The 19,950-nt window shown below is 32.1% G+C and overlaps 2 protein-coding genes and 1 pseudogene across 6 annotated transcripts; 1 reads left to right on the forward strand and 2 right to left on the reverse strand.

Annotated features, from left to right (window-relative positions):
* Positions 1–3,000: 3,000 nt before the first annotated feature.
* LOC114421902 (U1 small nuclear ribonucleoprotein A-like) lies at positions 3,001–6,937 on the reverse strand. 4 transcript variants are annotated; one of them, XM_028388044.1, is made up of 10 exons: positions 6,487–6,937; positions 6,343–6,405; positions 6,161–6,245; positions 6,009–6,077; positions 5,731–5,818; positions 5,450–5,501; positions 4,197–4,306; positions 4,030–4,099; positions 3,393–3,478; positions 3,001–3,312 (listed from the first exon to the last, which is right to left on the reverse strand). In XM_028388044.1, exons 1-10 carry the CDS (start codon positions 6,838–6,840, stop codon positions 3,267–3,269), a joined length of 1,023 nt encoding a protein of 340 aa, XP_028243845.1. In that variant the 5' UTR covers positions 6,841–6,937; the 3' UTR covers positions 3,001–3,266. The 4 variants fall into 4 exon arrangements, with proteins under 4 accessions (XP_028243845.1, XP_028243853.1, XP_028243837.1 ...); XM_028388052.1 differs by having other exon boundaries at positions 4,197–4,309; positions 5,731–5,812; positions 6,487–6,936; XM_028388036.1 differs by having other exon boundaries at positions 4,197–4,309; positions 6,487–6,936.
* Positions 6,938–10,283: 3,346 nt separating this feature from the next.
* On the forward strand, positions 10,284–12,134 carry LOC114421925 (annotated as a pseudogene).
* A 646-nt stretch (positions 12,135–12,780) lies between these two features.
* LOC114421937 (SUMO-conjugating enzyme SCE1) lies at positions 12,781–17,006 on the reverse strand. Of its 2 annotated transcripts, XM_028388089.1 has the most exons (6): positions 16,847–17,006; positions 16,661–16,744; positions 15,007–15,159; positions 14,790–14,903; positions 13,521–13,615; positions 12,781–13,409 (listed from the first exon to the last, which is right to left on the reverse strand). In XM_028388089.1, exons 1-5 carry the CDS (start codon positions 16,910–16,912, stop codon positions 13,553–13,555), a joined length of 480 nt encoding a protein of 159 aa, XP_028243890.1. In that variant the 5' UTR covers positions 16,913–17,006; the 3' UTR covers positions 12,781–13,409; positions 13,521–13,552. The 2 variants fall into 2 exon arrangements, with proteins under 2 accessions (XP_028243890.1, XP_028243882.1); XM_028388081.1 differs by having other exon boundaries at positions 12,791–13,615.
* Between the last annotated feature and the right edge of the window lie 2,944 nt (positions 17,007–19,950).

Genomic DNA, 19,950 nt, shown 5'->3' on the forward strand with positions numbered 1-19,950 from the left:
TGTAGTAATTGTTAATTTTATTAGGACATGTATGTTACCTCAAAAGACAAATCATATCAGATATGGAGGAAACAATAATAACCCCCTCTGTTTTTTCTTATTTACTTTGTAAGATAATACACGAATTAAAGCATATAATTATTATATTTATATTAAAAATATTTTTTTAATTTTCAAATGTAAATTCTATTATTATTTTATTATATTGTGACAAATATATAAATATTTAAGAAATAGGTAGAAGGAAAAGTATATAATGAAATAATAATAATTGATGTTATCTTGAAATTCCAAATTAACAAATAATTAGAAACTTTTTTTTAAAAAAAAAAAGACAAGAGAAACAAATAAGTAATAAAATCTGCTTTTTTGTGTGTTCTTTTTTTAATTTCAAAAAAACATCAATAACTATTTTTTCAATTATACCATGTGGTGCACAACATTTCACATTTGTTCAACAGAAAAGAATTGAAAATGTGATGCGTTGATTCTTTTCTGATCTCACAGCGAACACCATTTATATTACTCTTTTGACTTTGTTCTCTTTTTCCCGTCATCTTCGTAGACTCGCTTTGAACAGTGATACAGATAAACTTTTTCAGTGAAAGTTTACGATCTGTCTTTTAAGACGATAAAAAAAAAAGAACGCAAGACTATGTGAGTGAGAGTAAATAGTTTATATATTATTAGTGTAACAATATTTTATATTATTATTTAATTAAAAATTATTATATTTAATAAAATTTTAACTTTTATGATAATTAATTAAAAATTATTGATAATGATTAATTGACAGTTAATATATTTTACAATAACATGCATAGAAATTACAATCAAATGAGATATGATTCATTGACATCAAGAGTAAATCTAAAAATCTGCACCATTTTTAAACTGTTAATACAAATTAATCTTACAAGTAAATGTAAAATATTTTGTTATAATTAATTAGTTAACTTTAATCAAACAATTACATAATTTAACTATTTATGAAAATTATTAACATACTGTATTATTTGTTTACAAATTTTTCCAGTAATAAATAGCAAAATATATGTTTTATGGTAATCAATTAATTGATTTTAACTTTAACTAATTAATTAAATCATTTGAGCTAGTTGACTTTTTTTGCAATAATTGTTTACATGAATGATTTTCAAAATTAATTTATTTTTTAATAAATCTTTTCATTGATAAAATAGTATATATATATATATATATATTACAATAAATTATGCTATTTTTGGCATATTTTATACTTATGAAATAATTAGTTTTTTTTGTTTTAATCAATCGACTATATAATTTGGCTTAATCTGTGAAATTTATTAGGATTTTATGCATCAATTATTTACAGAAATTATTAGCAAATTATTTTTTTTGCAACTTTCTTAAAAAAATATATTGAATAATTATTAATACTTTTTTAATGCAAATATAACATTACAGCTTAGTCTGTTAATAATTTATGTAAATAATTGTTGTAGAAGAAATTAACCAATCAAACGATCAATTACCTCTAAAGATTTAGTTAAATAATTTAAGTAAAAAAATTAATTAGCTAATTATAATAAAACATGTCAAAGATTTGTAAAAGAAAAGGTCTCCTTGGAGCATGTGAAAGTGGGGAACAGAGAATGAAAGCATTTCTTCATAATTCACTGTCCTGAATATGCTGTGTTCCTGGGAGCTTCAATCTCAGATCTGATAAGGCACATTTTTTGTGCGAAGTGTGAACAAAGGTATCCCAGTCGAAAGCCTAGGACTAATCTTCCAAGGTTATCTATTAACTATGCTATAATATGTTTATTGATAAGGCACATGTTATCATTTTCAAGCATTACTTTATGCAAAATTTCCATTCTGTGTTACCGCAAATTAAGTAGCATTTGACAGCTTCTATTCTGACCCTTCTACTGTTTGTGCCGCTACGAGTGATTTAGAAGCTTTTTTGTGTGTGGATTAGATTTAGAAGATTTAGGCTCGTGGCCTTTCAAAAGAAGATGCGAAGAAGATAATAAAATTAACGAGACCTTAATTAATGCAATAATCAAACGTATCGAGGAACAAAATATAAACATATCCAGGAACAAAATATCAAAATTAGACAACAAATGAAACGCAACAATTGTGTCATGACTCATAAAATAGTTTTGTGGTTATGAAGAAATATATCTAACGCGGTCTCCTGACGTTTTTGTTTTCTTCTTTTTTTCTAAACCACATGCATGAAACATTTTTAAAAAAATTATATTCAATTAAGGGAATTAATGAACTATTATTTAATTTGAACTCCAGATCTTATTTGAAAAGAATTAAACTTAAATCAGCTACTAGTTGACATTTGTTTATGTTTTCCATTTTTTTAAAATGTTAATTTTTTATTATTATAATTTGATATTTTTAGAAAAACAAAAAATATATGAAAGCTATTTTTTTATGCAGGTATGAAAGCTATTTAAATACTCTTCTCATAAAAGTAAAAAAAGAAAAATAGCATCATAAAGACAATATTTGTTTAAACTTGTCCAAAGTGCAATGATTCTAGAAAGAAAGGTAATATTTAATTTGAATACCCATAATTTTCAAACACTCCATTAATGTCTCTCATCTTTCTATATCTCTTTTTCTTTCATAATATATCAATTTTATCAATCAATTATATCTCACTTCTTTCTATCACTCTCAAGATGTAAATATCCAAAGAGTATCCAACAATCATTTCCCTTATCACCTTTATAAAAAGCCCGTGGCTGAGGCATGAAACAATAGGACCCTCATCGCCTTTATAATTTTGTATCTTTTTCACATAATAAAACGTATCATATACTCTACTCATCCATTTTTAGTTAGAAGTAGGAAATGTTATAATTATTAGGTGTCAAATATGAATTTCAATAGAATTGAGATTTTGGTCAATAATCAGTGGGCAGGTAATGACCAACGACTGCGTATTACTGAAAGCAATAATTTAATAGTAAGAATTCACGGCAACGAGTCAAAATGTCAAATGACTACTATCTTAACTGTTGACTTTTATCATCAATTTTATTAAGCTACAATATACACCAACAAAAGTACAGAATATAACATACATCAAATAAAATAGAAAGTATTTCATCAATCTTTAAAAAGCTGTAAAAGGTAGCTTTGATATAAATTTACAGTGGATAAAATACACGAGAACTTTACCAATGTAGCCGCAAATATTAAACAACAACTCAAAGCGCAGCTCAAAGGCGTCATGTCATGAGTGATTCTCGTTATTATCTATTGGGCTTCTTCCGCATGCCCATACGCGATTTAGCATATCTGAGGTTCGTGTTAAATAAAACCAAACATTTAAAAAGTTGTCCAAAAAAACAAAAGAAGTGAATGAGAACAAAGGATACTCTACACGCATTCCCTCGCCAGATTGTGAGGAGTGAAGAATTGTGCCTTGCAGACTGTTTAGAGCGTCAGTTGAGCTACCAACATCCTGCACATTACAGGATATATATATTTTCGTGACTGTTCAGAATAAAATCCATGCAAATCAAAGATGGCAAGCAACAGGCCAATGAGGCCCATAAACTAGTTTTCTGAATGACTTTCACAACAGTTTTAATGTTAGATGTTATCATCACTCATTGCATGCAATTATTTGTATTAAAATAAATAGACAGAAAGGACCCAGGGAATTCATTAATAATAGAAAATTGAAATAGGAAGGCGCTGAGCCGTAAAATCTACATATTATAATAATAAAAAAGATAACTATCCAAAAAATATAAAAAAATTGCCTGATACATCTCTAGTACTCCAAATATTGATTATTGAATGTTTATGCAATGATGAGCAATTGTTAATGTAAATGTCCCTTTACAAATATTGTGCATTTATGTTAAATATATAAAAAAATTGTTAATGTGTTCCCATATCCCTGTATCTGTAATATAATTTATGTGGACTTCATAGGTGCCGAGTGATAAAATACTCCCACTTAGTAGTTATGTATGCAGTGCAAAAAATAAAAGAACAAAAAGAAACCTGGAAATCAACAAATGCAACTGGAGCCCCGTACGTGCTCTGCATCTTCAGTTTCAAAAACCCAGGGTATCTGATGGAAAAAGATAAATATAAAAAAAACACAATCAAATTCAACTTCTTCTGAATTTACAAATAAAAAAATACCTCAAATTTTCATGTCTACTGACCTAGAAAACACTTGGATTAGCTCTTGTTCATTACAAGACGACCCCAGATTAGCTACAAATAAAGTTGCACATGGGGTTGAGTTTTGAGGAACGTAAGGAGTAGAAGACTTCTTCTGTCAACATATAAGATAAGAAACAACACTGTCAACCGAATCACTTTATAGTACTACATATGACGACCAGGAAAAGGGGGGGGGGGGGGGGGGTGGGGTGGGGTGATATTCAAATGTGAGAAAGATAAGGACATAAATATTGCATAAAAATGACCACATTTCATTCATTGCAAACAAATGGTTGTGTGTGAGTCAAGGAATGAAGAATAAATTAAGAGGTAAGTATCAGGTCACCTCCAGATGTAACACATACTATCATGTAAGGCATACTACTGTAAGTTGAACAGCCTAATCATAGAACTAAAGAACCTGAAATTTTTTCAAGACAGTCTGAAAAATGAAGCTTATGAAGAGTAGGAACACGAGATTAAATTTACACCCAAAGGCATAGCTCAGGTAGGCACCAAGTCCCTTTGGGAACTGTTGAATCCCAGAATAGAAACTCTTGCTAGCTTACCATCTTCCTTCCCCACCAGTTTGTAGCCCCCCTTTCATCACATCACACCCTGAGGACCATTCAATTGCTTAGTACTCAAGACTCAAGAAAAGAATCAGATTAATGCAAACAACCTAGGAGAAATTATCAGTGTTAGGTTGGAGGGAAAAGGAAAGTACAAAGAAGTTTTTGAATTCAATTAAAGGCTGCCACAACAAAAAAAAAATGAGACACCTTTCAATTAAAAGTGCCTAGAGTTTATCACAGATATAACCAACTGAAGCATATGTGATACTGGGAAACTTTTAAGGTGATGCAGAAAACAGATAGGACAGTGTTATGTGGAATGACTCAATTATTATTATTGTTATGTATATTCTTTATGTTGTTACCACAGATAATTGAAATGTATAAAGAGAATAAAAAAAGGAAGTCAGACTTCTCGGCCTCAGATATTTATTAAAACAAAAAGGGAAATGCATTCTCACTTTTGGAAAAGCTTTTCTCCAAACCAACAAAAGGGATGGAGAGGAAATAAAAAACTTTTGAATTCAGTTAAAGGGTGCCGCAACAAAAAATGAGACCCATTCAATCAAAAGCACTTTCAGTTCAACACACATAACCACCAACTAAAGCACATAATAGTGGGAAAAAAAATTAATTGACGCAGAAAAAAGATATATTGGGTACTTTATAACACTAACCAGATTCGCAAATAGACCGCCACTCATGGTACTCCCATCAGCATTCCCAAGACTATTACAGAAAACAAACAAATAAGTAATCAGATGAAATAGCAAGAAATACAAAGGCTGCTCCCAAAAGAAAAATAACGGTACTTCAAACACATTAGTTTTTCGTCTAATCGAAAGAGTTCCGCAACAGAAGCTCAAAATAACGCTGTAAGTTTGGAAAATGTGCTTTATCAGAGTTAGAAGCAATCAACTTCCGCATAAAAAAACTGTGATTAAGTACTGCAGATGACCTTTGTGCAGATGGATAACCAAACATGTTCGTGTTGAAAGCAGGATTACCCATTCCTGGCATGTGAATGCTGCCAACACCTGCTAGTGCCGAAGAGTGCAAAACATGTGCAATGTGAGCTCATAGGTAAAAGTGTCCCTGGTGTGATCAATAGTTAACTGGCCTCCAAGCAACAGAATAGACAGTAACACAACAATAGTAAACTGAAAAAAACTTCACACAAGCCATATATACAGACAACCTCAACGCACTAAAACCAAACCAACAACATCATCTTACCAGAATCAGGAGTGGCCCATGATGGTGTAAGGCCTCTAGCTTTCTTATCCGCGCCAGCCCTCTCGTCATCTGCTTGTCAAGGTCAATCAATCAGTAAAATTTCGATTACAAATTTTCTTGAATAGCAAATAAAAGCTAATCAAAACACACACCTATCCTTGTGCGTTTAGATCTAGAGTTTGATTTTGCCAGATCAATATAAAGAGTGGAACCCTTTTCAAGATCAAACACCAGTCCCTGCAAACCACATTAATCAAAATCAGTAATGCCAAGCATAGAACAATGCATTTGAACATGTAACACAAAAACAGTTAAATTACAACAAGATCCTCACATTCAGAGCATGCTTTGCCATGATTGCTGACTGCTGACTCGCGAACACAGCGAAAGCAAAAGGCTGTCAACACACAAAAAACAGCGTTGGAGAAGTAATTTAAAACAATTCGTATACCCTAGGAAATTTAAGAATCCGTTGTACCTGCGACGAATTGGAGGGGCTCCGAAGATGCGAAGACTCGTAATCGGGAAATTCGCGGAACAGGTTGTAGATTTCGCGGGGTTTGACGTCTTCAGGGAGGCCAGCGACGAATAGAGTGCGAACCTCGTGTGTGGAGGATTGGGAAACACCGTATGAAGCGAACACCGCTTGATGCTGAGCCATGTACGACGGATGGACGTGGTGCGCCGGCTGGACAACCGCGCCGGGGGGAGGTGGCACCACCGCCATCAGCGGCGGAGGCGGCGGAGGCGGCGGAGGCGGCGGTTGATAGTACTGGTAAGAGAGAAGGTCCGACGGTTGGGGCTGTGAGTAGTAGGCAGCCATGTCGTCCATGGAATTCCAAGTTCACACACGACAAGCCCTAGAATTTTAGTTTAATTTTTTATTGTCAGCGTATTAGTGGGTTCAAGCGGGCTTGGCCCATAGACGAAGCTACTAAAGATGCTTTAACGTGGATAGGGCAGAACGTGGAAGGTTTATTTGTTTCTTGCATTTCCAAGTTACTACTTTTATTTTATTTTTCGAAATTACCAATCTAAAATATAAAATTATATTTTGGATTGATTACACATTTTGACTTTCTTAATGATCCATCTAAAGGATAAAAAGCATTTCAGAAAAAATACAGGAAACAATTTGGATGTGCTGGAGGCAACAATCTCCTCTTAATTATATAACCAACATTTGGATTCATAAGTAATTATGTCACTTAGTTAGGATTTAAGTATTAGTTAGACTATTTTGGTTAGTTTTCAACTAAATGGCCTCCCGCTTAACCCAGATGGTATGATTACATGCACACGGTAAGTTTGTTATCAAATTGTTGGGAATCCATGGATTGGCCTTGAGATACATGGCTGAAATTTAGATTAACAATTATGACTTTAGGTGCTTTGGTCCATTCTTTAGGTGATCTATCATGGTATAAGTCAAAGTTAAGCATTACATGGCATATTATCTTGGATGCATAAGATTCCTTGCTTAATGGGAATGGATTTTTTTAATTAATGTTGTTGAAGTGTTCCAGTGTTAAAGAGAACAATTAAGATACATGGGAAATTAAATAGAGAAACCTATGACAGAATAGGTAGTATTTCCTTCTTGCCAAAATAATTGTAGTCTTAATTAAGTTTTTTTACACAATAAAAAGAACCAATAAACGGAGAAAAAAGATAATGTTATAAAATTAATTTTATCATTATTAAATATTTGTTAATTGTTGTCTGTTATTAATATTGTAAAGAATATAGATGAAAATAAAAATAATTAATATTATATTAAAAACTAAAATAATAATTATTTTGTGACTATTTTTTTTTGTTTTTTACATGATAATTATTTTTTTGTCAGAACACGATAATTATTATAGAATATAAGAAATAACTTTAATTTGTTTAACCATGATAACTTTCTTTCTTTCCTATTGGCTAAGACAAGATGTTAGATGACTACGCTTCATATATTAATAGTGAAGTGTTTTCTATTGGTTGGTCAATGATGACTAAATCTAATTCATTATATGGAAAAAATTTCACCAAGTTTTTTTTTTTACAACTGTTAGACTAGTATTTGATCATCTTTCTACGTTTAAATCCAAACCTACTTTTATCAGTATTTGTATTGTTTTCCAAAATACTTTTACAATTATTGAGAATTATCATCTTATTATTTTTACTTAATTACTTTTTTTTTCAATTAATTAATATCTAAATTTTCTCTTCCAATCCTTGTAAGAAACAAAATAAAATCATCTTATTCATTTATAATATTTATTATAAAATAACTAAGAATATTTTAGTAAAAAATAATACAAAAGATAACTTAAAAATAATCTTATATTTAGAAATGAATATAATAATTTTAAGAAATATCTCTTATTTACAATGCGATTCACTTATGGATTACATAAATACTGAGTTAAATTAAATAATTTAAATAGTTATTATCTTTGTTTCTAAATATAAGATTTTTTAAACTAATTTGCATCGTTTAAAATAATTGACTAATTTAGCTACTAATATTAAATTTGTTAAAAAATTATATTATTTTTTTAAAGATCATCCTTAAAATTTTTGGGATTCATTATCTCTCTTTTCACTTAATTACAATCTGCCTAATTAATTAATATGTGCGAATATTCTTCTCCAATCCTTATAAGAGAAAAAGGCATTTATCTTTTAAATTCATAGTATTTATTGTAAAATAAATAAGGGTATTTTGATAAACAAAAAAAATTACAAAAGATAACTTAAGAAGAGTCTTACAAAAAAAGGGATAAACAAAATTAAAAAAATTCCTATATTTAAGAACAAAATATAATGTTTATAGTGTTAACAGTAATTTAAAATTATACTGAAGTTGGTTCTTTCCGAACATTGGCATATTTTTTTATCCATGCAATAATTTAAAATATTACAAAATATAATGTTTTTGACTTTATAATTTAATTTATAATAACTTTTATATATATATATATATATATATATCAATTGAGATAAATTTCTTATTTAAAAAAAAACTGACATTATATGTTAAGAATTTAATTCTTAATTATGTGAGTAAAGTAATATATGTAAAGAGAAGAGTTTCTCTTTCGTATTTTAATTTTTTGGAGAGACTAATTTTTTAACTTTGAACTGTAATGATATCTTGTAAAAAAAAGATAAATTCTCTTATTGCAGCAGTATTCACTCGTGAACCCGCACTCAAGGCGAACCTGTAGTCACGGACAAGGCACGAGGCCCATGGTGACCTATATTATATATTATTATTATTATAATGATAAAAGTAGGGTTCATTTTTTTCTTAAAATCAGTAAAGAAAATGATGTATGAAGAGAAGGTCATGCAAAAAAAAAAAAAAAACAACAGAAGGTATCAGAGTTCAGAGGTACCAAAATACAAACCGGAAACAACCAAAAGGATATGGTAGGGTACATTGTACATTAAAAATAGGCAACGAGTCTCTCGTGCTTGAAGTTTAAAAATGTCTAATGTAATTTGGTTTTAAAAAATAATCCTTAGTGATAAAATTTTAAAAAACATTAACAAATATATTATTCTCATTAGATTTTTAATATACTGTAATCGATTGACTGAATGAGAAGAAAGTTTCTATCTATTTTTAAATTAATTAAGGCTATGTTTGATTTTTTGTTTGGAAAGTTTCAAACTCAATTTGAAGAATAAATTCATTTTATTAACATATTTGATTACTCCAAAAATAGATTTGTACATAAAGTTTTAGCTTAAAAACTCAATTTTTTTTATAGAAAAGATTTAAGTTACTTTATAAACTCAATTTAATTTGACTCAAATTCAATGTTGCAAACTTTAATTCAATGCACTACTAAGTCGAGTTTGCAAAACCAATTGATAATGGAGTAATAAGAGGCAACTAATTAAAGAAAAAAGGTTAAATAGTTACTTTGCGTCATTAATATTCACACAATATTTCTTAAAGCATTTTTGTGATAGAATCAATTTTAGATTTTTGAATTATTTTTTGTGAATCCTATCATGTCACATAGAATGTAAGGATTTTTTTTTTTTTTCTCTAGTGTTAGATTTTACTTTTGAAACGTAAGCAGCTTTTGAGGAACAACCCAACTTCAATATTAAAGATTTGCTGAACATGTATAGTAGTAGATCTAGTAAAAAAAAATTAACTCAAAAATCCAATTAAAAATACTCTAAAAGACTAAACATAGGAACTAAATAATGTTCCTCAATTCATATGTAATGCTGCTGCCTTTGAATGTTTCTTTCAACTATACACAAGCCTAAAAACCTTTCTTTCACACGCAATGCAATTGCAAGTTGCAACTGCTTTTTGTATATAGTTTCTTCTTGGTACTAACAGAGAGGGTGGTGAAATTTATTATCTGACATTATGTTTAGTAATATTTTTATCTCCTTGTTACATTACATGCATATTTCTCTTCAGAGACAAATATAAATATGGCTTTTGCATTGTCCAGTCAGTTCTGCGAGAGCCTCGTGGTGACCGTACATTAGCGTACTTAATGAAGAAGCATCATCCCTTTCCCTTGTGTTGTGAGTGGAAATTGTTATGGAGACGGTGTGTGATGAGAAGAAGCTGAAGGTTATTTTCCTTCCCTTCCTATCAACAAGCCATATAATTCCCATCGTAGACATAGCCAGATTGTTCGCCATGCACGACGACGTAGATGTCACCATAATCACCAGTCACCACCCCAGCAGCTGCCGCGTTGTTCCAAGATTCCACCAATCGCGATTCGTGTCGTGGTCGTTCCATCAGGATCCACACGGTGAAATTCCCTGCTTCCCAAGTTGGCCTCCCCGACGGGGTCGAGACCTTTAACGTTAGCACTCCTCCCGACATGATCTCTAAGATTGGAAAGGGCTTGTCGTTGCTCCAGGGAGAGATCGAGCAACTGTTTCAGGATCTCAAAGCTGATTGCATTGTCACCGACATGTTCTATCCTTGGACAGCGGATGCTGCGGCCAACCTCGGTATTCCCAGATTGATGTTCCTCGGGGGAAGCTACCTCTCCCACTCTGCCCAACATTCCCTCAAAAAATACGCGCCTCACCACTTGGAGATGACACGCTTGCAGGTACCGGACTGGCTTAGAGAGCCCAACGGATACACTTATTCAGTTATTTGAGGGAGATGATTAGAGATTCAGAAAAAAAAGAGCTATGGTTCGTTGTTTGATACCTTCTATGACCTTGAGGGTACTTACCAGGAGCATTACAAGACAGTCACCGGGACCAAAACATGGAGCTTAGGACCAGTTTCCTTGTGGGTCAACCAAGATGCTTCTGATAAGGCTGGAAGAGGGTATGCAAAAGAAGAAGGTTGGTTGAAATGGCTCAAATCTAAGCCTGAGAAATCTGTTCTGTACGTGAGTTTTGGAAGCATGAGCAAGTTCCCTTCTTCCCAGCTTGTTGAAATAGCCCAAGCCCTAGAAGAATCCGGTCACAGTTTCATGTGGGTAGTTAAGAATAGGGATGAAGGGGATGATCGGTTTCTGGAAGAGTTTGAGAAGAGAGTGAAAGCAAGCAATAAAGGCTATCTAATATGGGGTTGGGCACCGCAACTGCTGATACTGGAGAATTCTGCCATTGGAGGATTGGTGACTCACTGCGGATGGAACACCATCATGGAAGGTGTGACCGCAGGGTTGCCCATGGCGACGTGGCCTCTGTTTGCGGAACAGTTCTTTAACGAGAAGCCGGTGGTTGATGTGCTGAAGATTGGAGTGGCTGTGGGAGCCAAAGAATGGAGACCGTGGAACGACTTTGGGAAAGAGGTTGTGAAAAAGGAGGACATTGGAAAGGCGATTGCTTTGCTCATGGGCAGCGGAGAGGAAAGTGCAGAAATGAGGAGAAAAGCTGTTGTTCTTGCCACTGCTGCTAAGACAGCTATACAAGTTGGAGGCTCTTCTCATACTAACATGTTGGGATTGATTCAAGAGCTCAAGTCACTCAGATTTGAAGGAAACTGCCTACCATGACTTAGCCCGTGTGAGCGATGTAGTGTTTTGCAAATAATTAATGTGTTTCATTTTTTTTTTGTTGTGTGTAGTTTATGCTAGAGTAACTGAATTTGTGTTTGAATTTTCAAACTTTATCAAGGAATTCAGGCCTGTTTGATTTGCTTCTCATTCTTTTCTTTTTTTGGTAAACTAAAGATACGTATTAATAGGTACCGAGATATCACAAGAAATGTTTCTCCACCAACCAACAACACCTACAAACCTTATACAAAACAAATGAGCAGCTGAGACAAAAAGAGTTAGTGCATCGACTAACTCTTGACCAGCGATAATTTTACTTTATTTATCATTTAAAGTCTATAATGTTTTAAAAACCAAAATATAGTACAAACTCACTGGGAATCCACTCAAATTCATCAAAGACATCAAACAAACTATTTTTTTTTAGTTTTTGAAAAATACTATAAACAGGTTTTTTAAAAATGGAAATCAAAGACACGTTTGAAATGCTATTTTAATTTGTTTCGATATTTATCCTAAACATTCTTTTGAGAACGAAAGGAATTTTGATTTGAAACAACCAAATAGAGGTCCAAACTTGGGTATGAGGCTATTCGTTACTCTTAAAACTTCGGAGGCAGCTCGTATACGGCAAAAATGGGAAGCAAATTATTTCTTATTCCATTCTTAAAAAATGAACTGCAGTAGTAGTAAATTGTAGCATCAATCAGTAAATCAAACATATAATTTTTGAATGTCTCCTCATGAACTTAATAGATAGATAATGATGATGACACATGACGGAAAGGCCAAGTCATTTAATTCCACGGAAATGGGCAGAATTCCATTTCCTTTTAGGATCCATACATTCAGGTATCAGCACGTAAATTTACATCATACATAAGCCAACTCTACCTCTCCACTAAACCTCACATAAACGTAATGGGAAAAAAAAGTGAAAAACATATGGTATGTAACGAGTGCAAAAGTCATTCTTACACCTTAATGGATAAGCAATATTGTGAATATTCTCCCCCGCTTCTTTTGCTTGGGGGAGGAATCAAGCAGCTTTCACAGCATATGCCACTGAAGCAAATTGCCAGAAGAAAAATCTTCATCATCACCTAGGTAGCAAAATTTTCAGTGATAATTTATGCTGCCATGGGACATGGATACAGGTGTTAAATTAAAATGACAATCAATTGGCTACTAGGTCTAGGTTTGATCTCCAGAACGGAAACAACAAATTCAGAGTAGAAAAATTCCGGGGAAGGAGTCATGATATCATATGATCCATCACAGTAAATTTATCCACTCATATAGGAATGTACCAGCGAACATCAGGCATAGCAAGTGTCGCCAACAAGTATTATTGGTTGACTTTCACATTGTTATATATTAACATGTTATCCAAGACCTGAGAGTAAGCAGAAATTGTTAAAACCATGGAGTCTGCATATTATGGCAGCCAACAATCACATAACAGTTTTAAAACAGAACAAGAAATAACTGACAACAACTAACATACTATAATAGTTCCTATATTGAGCAGATATAACACTAGACAAGAGGTGGATATTGCTTTGACTGCTGTCGGACCCTTCTCTTGTACTCAGCCGCATCCTGCAGAAAGAATTATTATATAAGGACACAAGTTTGGTAATGCAAAACTAAAATCTGAATCCCCAAGATGGCATCTGAAAAGTGGAGCCTCCCCATTCTTCATGTAATATCCCAATCGAATCACTCTAGAATTAGAGGGATCCAGAGGCTGTGCAAGTATGAAATTGTACAACTAAGAATGACTTAAAAGAATTAATTAATGCTACCTATATCAACAAGATGCATCTACTTTTTAGTAGCTCATCACTTAAGAACTTCATAGTTAAGCGTGCTTAGGTTGGAGGAATTATGGGATGAGTGACCTTTTAAAAAGTTTTTTAGAAAGTGTGTGAGTGAAGATAAAACACGCTAAAAAGTCTTGTGTTGGTTTGTGGGGTTAGCCATTGATCCTAAAAATACGCAAAACTTATTTTCGAGGTCTTGGAAAGGACTACCTATGGAGGGTTCTAACTAACGAAAAGTTGAGTGAAGTGTCACCATGTAAAATGTCGTACTGTGTGAGCCACCGAGAAGTCAACAATCAAGATGTTACACTCCACTCCCCTTCTTGGGGTAATTTTGATTCCCATCCTTGTTCGAGTTACCCCATGAGTCCCCAACATTATAAAGTAATAATACAATAAAATTCAAAAAATAATAAGTGAAGGTTCAACAAATTTAAGTTTCTTTTAATAAATTCAAAATTGTAAAAAATAGTCAATGCATGAAATTATATTAAGGAAAAGATTATAAATACATTCATACACTAATTATTAAGAAAAGGATTAAAAATCATTTGTGTATATAAAATTAAGGATGGTTTTATCATTTGGGGAACCTAAGGCAGGGAGCATGGTCCCCAATTCCCTATCCACAAATGGGGCAATCCCGTAGGGATCCCCAAAGGAAGGGAAAAGTTGTCATCCACCCAATTGGGCAATAAAGACCACCATGTCTCAGTACCTATTATTCATATTGCACTATGTTCAATGACCAATGATGAACAACGAGAGTGAGTATATTAACAACTCCTAGGGAGCAGGCACTGCATATACAGAAACTTTGAAAAGTATATTACTTACTGCCACACCCCACTTTGCCTTGATTAATTATGCTAGCTGTTCTTTACTCTTTGAAAACGACTATAGTTATGAAATTTCCAATGAAAAAGTGTAGGATTTTTCAGGTTAGCTACCTGGATGAATAGATGATAACCCTCAGTCTGGGCAGGGTCAGCAGGATTTGGTTGATCAAGCAGGTCCTGGATGCCCACAAGAATTTGCTTCACCGTTATAGCTGGTCTCCATCCCTAAATGTAAAAGAATGATTCTATAAATACATCCACTCGGAAGCATGTAAAATCACATTACTAGTTTCAAGAAGTCTTGCAATTATCAAAAGAATATACTTACACTATCTTCATTAAGTATAGACAAGCAAACAGTTCCAGATGGATACACATTGGGGTGAAAGAAACCTTGAGGGAATTTGCACTTGGGAGGCTTGCTAGGGTAATCTTCACTGAAGTGCATTGTCAGTGGGAAATATCCACCCTCCCAATCAGTCTGCAACATATGACATGCAGAAAAATTACCATGAAGTAAATAACAATGTCCACTATTGAACAATTCACTCATTCATTTGCAAATCTAATACAAGGCATGAAGTCAGAGAACATGACTCACTGAAATAAGCTCATAGTGATAGAATATTTGAGTAATTTCTATGACCTTAATTATGTTAAATGCAAAAGGTCAATCATAAGCACCTAGATGGCATTGGTTTTCCCTCCTTTCCCCCTTGTTTCCTGGGTGTATGGTTCTCATCCCAACCAGAAAAATTAATTTTAAATATCGTTTGCTGTAAAAAACTAACATATGTCAAAAGGCTCCTTGCTATCCTAAGGTATAGGGAGGTTAATTATACACAGCCTTGGTATCACACGCAAAGAGGTTGGCTTCTAGATTTCAACCCATGGCCAACTAGTCACCAAGGAACAACTTTACGATTGCACAAGGGAGCAACATTACTGTTCTACGTATTGAACTAATCCTTTGAATTTTTAACAGTCTTCATATAAACACTGGTATAAAAAATAAGGTTCATGCACAATGCACTAGCATAAAATTTAAAGTTTTAGTAAAAGTTATTACATTACTTGATTCTATACTTTCAGTCCTAGAGATTCTTTAGTAGTAATCGCATTTTCTACGGTAGTTGTAATTGGGTTTGATTTTGTTAGATAGGTGTTGATGCGTTTTATAAGTCGAAGCTTCCCTTGTGGATATAATCATAATGAAGAGGAAATAATTAAGCAAACATTAAGGCAGAGATAGCAGATGGTGAAGGGGGTTGGAAGGGGCTGTGGCAACAAAATAGCCTAAAGGAAGAGACACAGCACTCATGAGAGTGGCACTATCACACTGCAATTCTTGATATTCCAGCAACAATGAACTGCTCCGCTATGGTGGCCCATGTAGATGCCTCTCCGCTGTTATAGCACACTATTTAAATCCCTGGAGTCATATTGGAAGTAAGGGATTTAGGTGTGGGATTGACGAGGCATCGGGCACTCCATCTACAATGGCTAGATTTTGTAGTGTGGTTCTCTCAAGGTTCTTATCATGTACCTTCAAAGTTATTTATATAATATATAAGGCTTATGCCTGAAACATCACACAACTAGAACAGTTTCAAACAACTTTACCATCCTCAAACTATGTGACCGCAAAATTATAATTCTGCGGTGCCATACCATCAGTAACAGTAATAAGAAAAAAGCATCTGCCATCACATATAAGGCTCTAAAGCACACAAAACTCTTGGAGGGCAAACATCCAAAACTAACCAAATCGATTCTGTATTTACACCTGGAATCATTGGTCGTGCTGTATATTTATAAATTGACGAATAGCAAAGATCAATCCCTCTAGTTTACTTCAAATCCCTGTCATCCTCCCCAACCCCCAATCGCCAAATAGAAAATCAATAATACAGAGATATTTAAGCATCGAAGATGAAAGCGAGTGTAGACAGAAAAGAGACATGAAGAGAAAAAGAACGCACCCCAGCCTTGCCAGGAATAGTGCAATGCCAGACCATCAAATTAACGGTGGCATCAGGGAGAGTCTCGGGCTTGGCAACGAAACCCTAAATTGAGAGCAACAAGCATGGATTGTAACGAAAGAAGAAAATGAAATTGATGAAATAAAAGCAGAGAAAAAAGAGAAGGAAGGAGGGAGTGATACGAACATGAGGGTGGTTTTTGCGCCATGACTTTCGCTCCTCGGCAAGACGTCCACGGGCGATACCAGACATCTCTCTTTCTCTGGATTCTCCGCTCCTAAAATTTGAACAAGCAGAGCAGAGAGCAAATGATGAATTGACTCGTTTTCCTCACTTTATGTTCAATGACTTACCTCTCTGTAGAGGATTCAAAAACTACCTTCCCTATCTCGCGTGAGAATCACGCCATCACGTTGGAGAGTACACTACTATTTTATTTTATTTTATTAGAGAATAAATTTTAAAAAAAAACATTAAGAGAAAAAAATGAGGCAATTTTTTAATAATAAAAAAAATCAAAGTAGAAAATGTTGGTGTTGTCTACTTTTACTTTAAAATTTAAATAAAAAGTAACACAGACAATCGCATTATCAATTTCAATCTTAAAAAAATATATATAGATACTGACATTGTTAATTTCCATGTCAAGAAAAAAAATTATTTAATAAATCAAACATGATTTCTACCTTTTTTTGAAAAAATTAAATTTTAATAAATCCACTATGAAGATATCAATTTCTTGGGCTTTGCTAGGTGCACCACCCATATTATTTGTGCACCCAACATTAAAACAAAATTTTAAAAATATCTTAAATATTTTTTGTTTTTATAGATTACATAATTTGTATAATTTATACGGTATTTGTAAGTATTTTTTTTAATTTTTTAATAAATTATTATTTTAATATTAAATATTTTTTTATTTATAAAAAATATATAAATTAAATAATTCGTATGAGTTATATTAAAATTTATTATTTAAATTTATATGTGCATTAAATATATATAGAAATTTTAATATTATATATAACAATATTTATTTTATAACATAATTAGATTACTAACTTAGTTAGTTAAAACATTGTGTTAATAACCTAAAAATTATATACTTATGAATTAATTGATCTGTATTTCTTTTATAAAAGGATAAAATGAAAAAATTATAAGTGTATCGACAATTTCGCTGGGTGCAGCAATGTACCAATTTCTCGCGCAACGTCCTCTAGTCTAAGACCCAAGAGACCTGGGGCTGCACTCTAGTCTCGTGGATCAACTCTCAACTTGGAGTGGGCAAACCAACATTTTGCAAACCAACATTTTGCAAACCACAATTCAACCCGGCTAAGCCAGAGAACTGTTTCACTATACATGGACAACGTTATATTCTCTCTCTTCTTTTTTTAATAATGACTACACTATTGTTAATTTGTCTTATACTGAGATTGAGATTTTATTTTCCCCCTTACATCTATTGTGAAAATAAAGAGGGAGAGGAAGGAAGAGGGTAAAAGTAATTATTTTGATAGCATAAATAAAAATTTGTGGGGCCCACAAAATATCCATGCTAAACTGCATCAAAATTGGTGGCGCCCACTTGCCATAAATAGATTATGTCACTCAGCAGTTCCCCCCCCTTTTTTTTTTACCCTATGAACTTAGTTTTGTTACACTATGGTCGATTTTGTTATACTATCCGTGCGATGGATGGATCGTATAATTTTTTTTATTTGATATATTGGAGGTTTTAAGTATTATAAAAAAAAAATATGATGGCTAGAGAGGGAGAAAATATTTTAAATACCTTCAAATAGATAATAGTTTTTTTATTTAAAAAATGTTTTATGAACATCTATTATATTATAAGACACTTAGAGATAGCAAAAAAAAAGAATAAAATATATAAATGAATGAAATAATCCTAAAAACTAAAAGAATATATGTTGATTTTAAATTTGTAACAACATGGATATTTAATAATGCATAAAAATAAAGTACTATAACATGAATTAAAAAATATACAGGTATAATTTTAGAGTTCATGGTTAGGTTATTATAGAACAATACAATATGGTTCAGGATTTTTTTATAAGCAAAATACATTTTTAAGAATTGGTTAGATTAATATATTGAAAATAATGTTCTTTTATAATTACTTTATTTTTAATTTTTGGTAAATAATATATAAGAAGCAAGTTATAGATAGTATAAAAAAAATAGGAATGTGAAACAATTTAATTTTATCAATTTGTTTGTGATCCCTTTCAAGGACTATAATCCTATTTCTCTAAGTATGGGAGCAAATAAAACATTAAAACTTATGTTAGAAATTCTATTTTTAGATACTCTAGTATATAAAACGATTTTAGAGTTTTCTCTCCTCTTAGAAACAACAAAAAGTAAGGTGTAAAAAGAAAATGAAAATAATAAATAAGAAGCAAGGGATATGTAGTATAAAAAAAAAGTAAGAATGTGAAACTGATTTAATTTTATTAATTTGATGTTATTTTTAAAGAGTATAATTCTAATTCTCAAAGTATGGAAACAAATAAAACATTGAAACTAATGTTAGAAATTCATAAGCCATGAATCAGATGAACCACAAATAAATAAAATATTTTTAAAAATGAATATGACTAAACCTTAATATGTGACTACCAAAAGCAAAGGTGGATAAAATTAAAACTATGGATTCTTAAATATAGAGATAAATAGAAAGAAGAATAAAAGAGAGTGAAGAGGTTAGGAGTTAGTATTAGTAAGTTATATATGAGAAAACCAATTATTTCCTGATAATAGTAATTGTTTTTCTTTTCAACTTAGATAAATTATATTATTTCCATATTCCTTGTGATATTAACCTTTTCAGCTAGTTTTATAACTTTAATATGGTAGTCTATATCTAATGGTAGGCTGACAAGTGACAATGAAGAGGTTAGGAGTTATAAATTTAATATGATAGGGTATAACTAATGTGGAGGTATTGGAAGAAACAAATGTCTTGTACATAAATGAATTTATATATATTAAGATTATTTAAAACAATAATAATAGCAAATAGTAAATACTAATACTAATAAATAAGTCATTTATTTAATATTAATTTCTCTTCCTTTTTTCTTTTTTACCAAATTTTTTTATTTAAGTATTTTCCGTTACTTCATTATATTCTTGTATATTTATCTTACTTTTTATTTTCTTTTTATTTCTCTCTCTAATTCAATTTCACTTCTTCCCTTTCCTTTCTTACAACCAAACAAGACAATAAATAAGTTTTCCATATGCACTACTTG

The sequence above is a fragment of the Glycine soja genome, chromosome 1, assembly GCF_004193775.1.
Source record: "Glycine soja cultivar W05 chromosome 1, ASM419377v2, whole genome shotgun sequence".
Classification (NCBI taxonomy): Eukaryota; Viridiplantae; Streptophyta; class Magnoliopsida; order Fabales; family Fabaceae; genus Glycine; species Glycine soja.

Excerpts from the sequence above, each read along its gene's own strand:
- LOC114421937 (XM_028388089.1), bottom strand. The coding sequence starts at position 16,912 with ATGTCTGGTATCGCCCGTGGACGTCTTGCCGAGGAGCGAAAGTCATGG. Across the intron at positions 15,160-16,660 it reads CTATTCCTGGCAAGGCTGGG|ACTGATTGGGAGGGTGGATA; the intron begins GTGCGTTCTTTT and ends CATATGTTGCAG. Across the intron at positions 13,616-14,789 it reads GTTATCATCTATTCATCCAG|GATGCGGCTGAGTACAAGAG; the intron begins GTAGCTAACCTG and ends TTCTTTCTGCAG.
- LOC114421902 (XM_028388036.1), bottom strand. The coding sequence starts at position 6,840 with ATGGACGACATGGCTGCCTACTACTCACAGCCCCAACCGTCGGACCTT. Across the intron at positions 5,502-5,730 it reads GGTTATCCATCTGCACAAAG|TCTTGGGAATGCTGATGGGA; the intron begins GTCATCTGCAGT and ends TTTCTGTAATAG. Across the intron at positions 3,479-4,029 it reads TTGCATTTGTTGATTTCCAG|GATGTTGGTAGCTCAACTGA; the intron begins GTTTCTTTTTGT and ends TGTAATGTGCAG.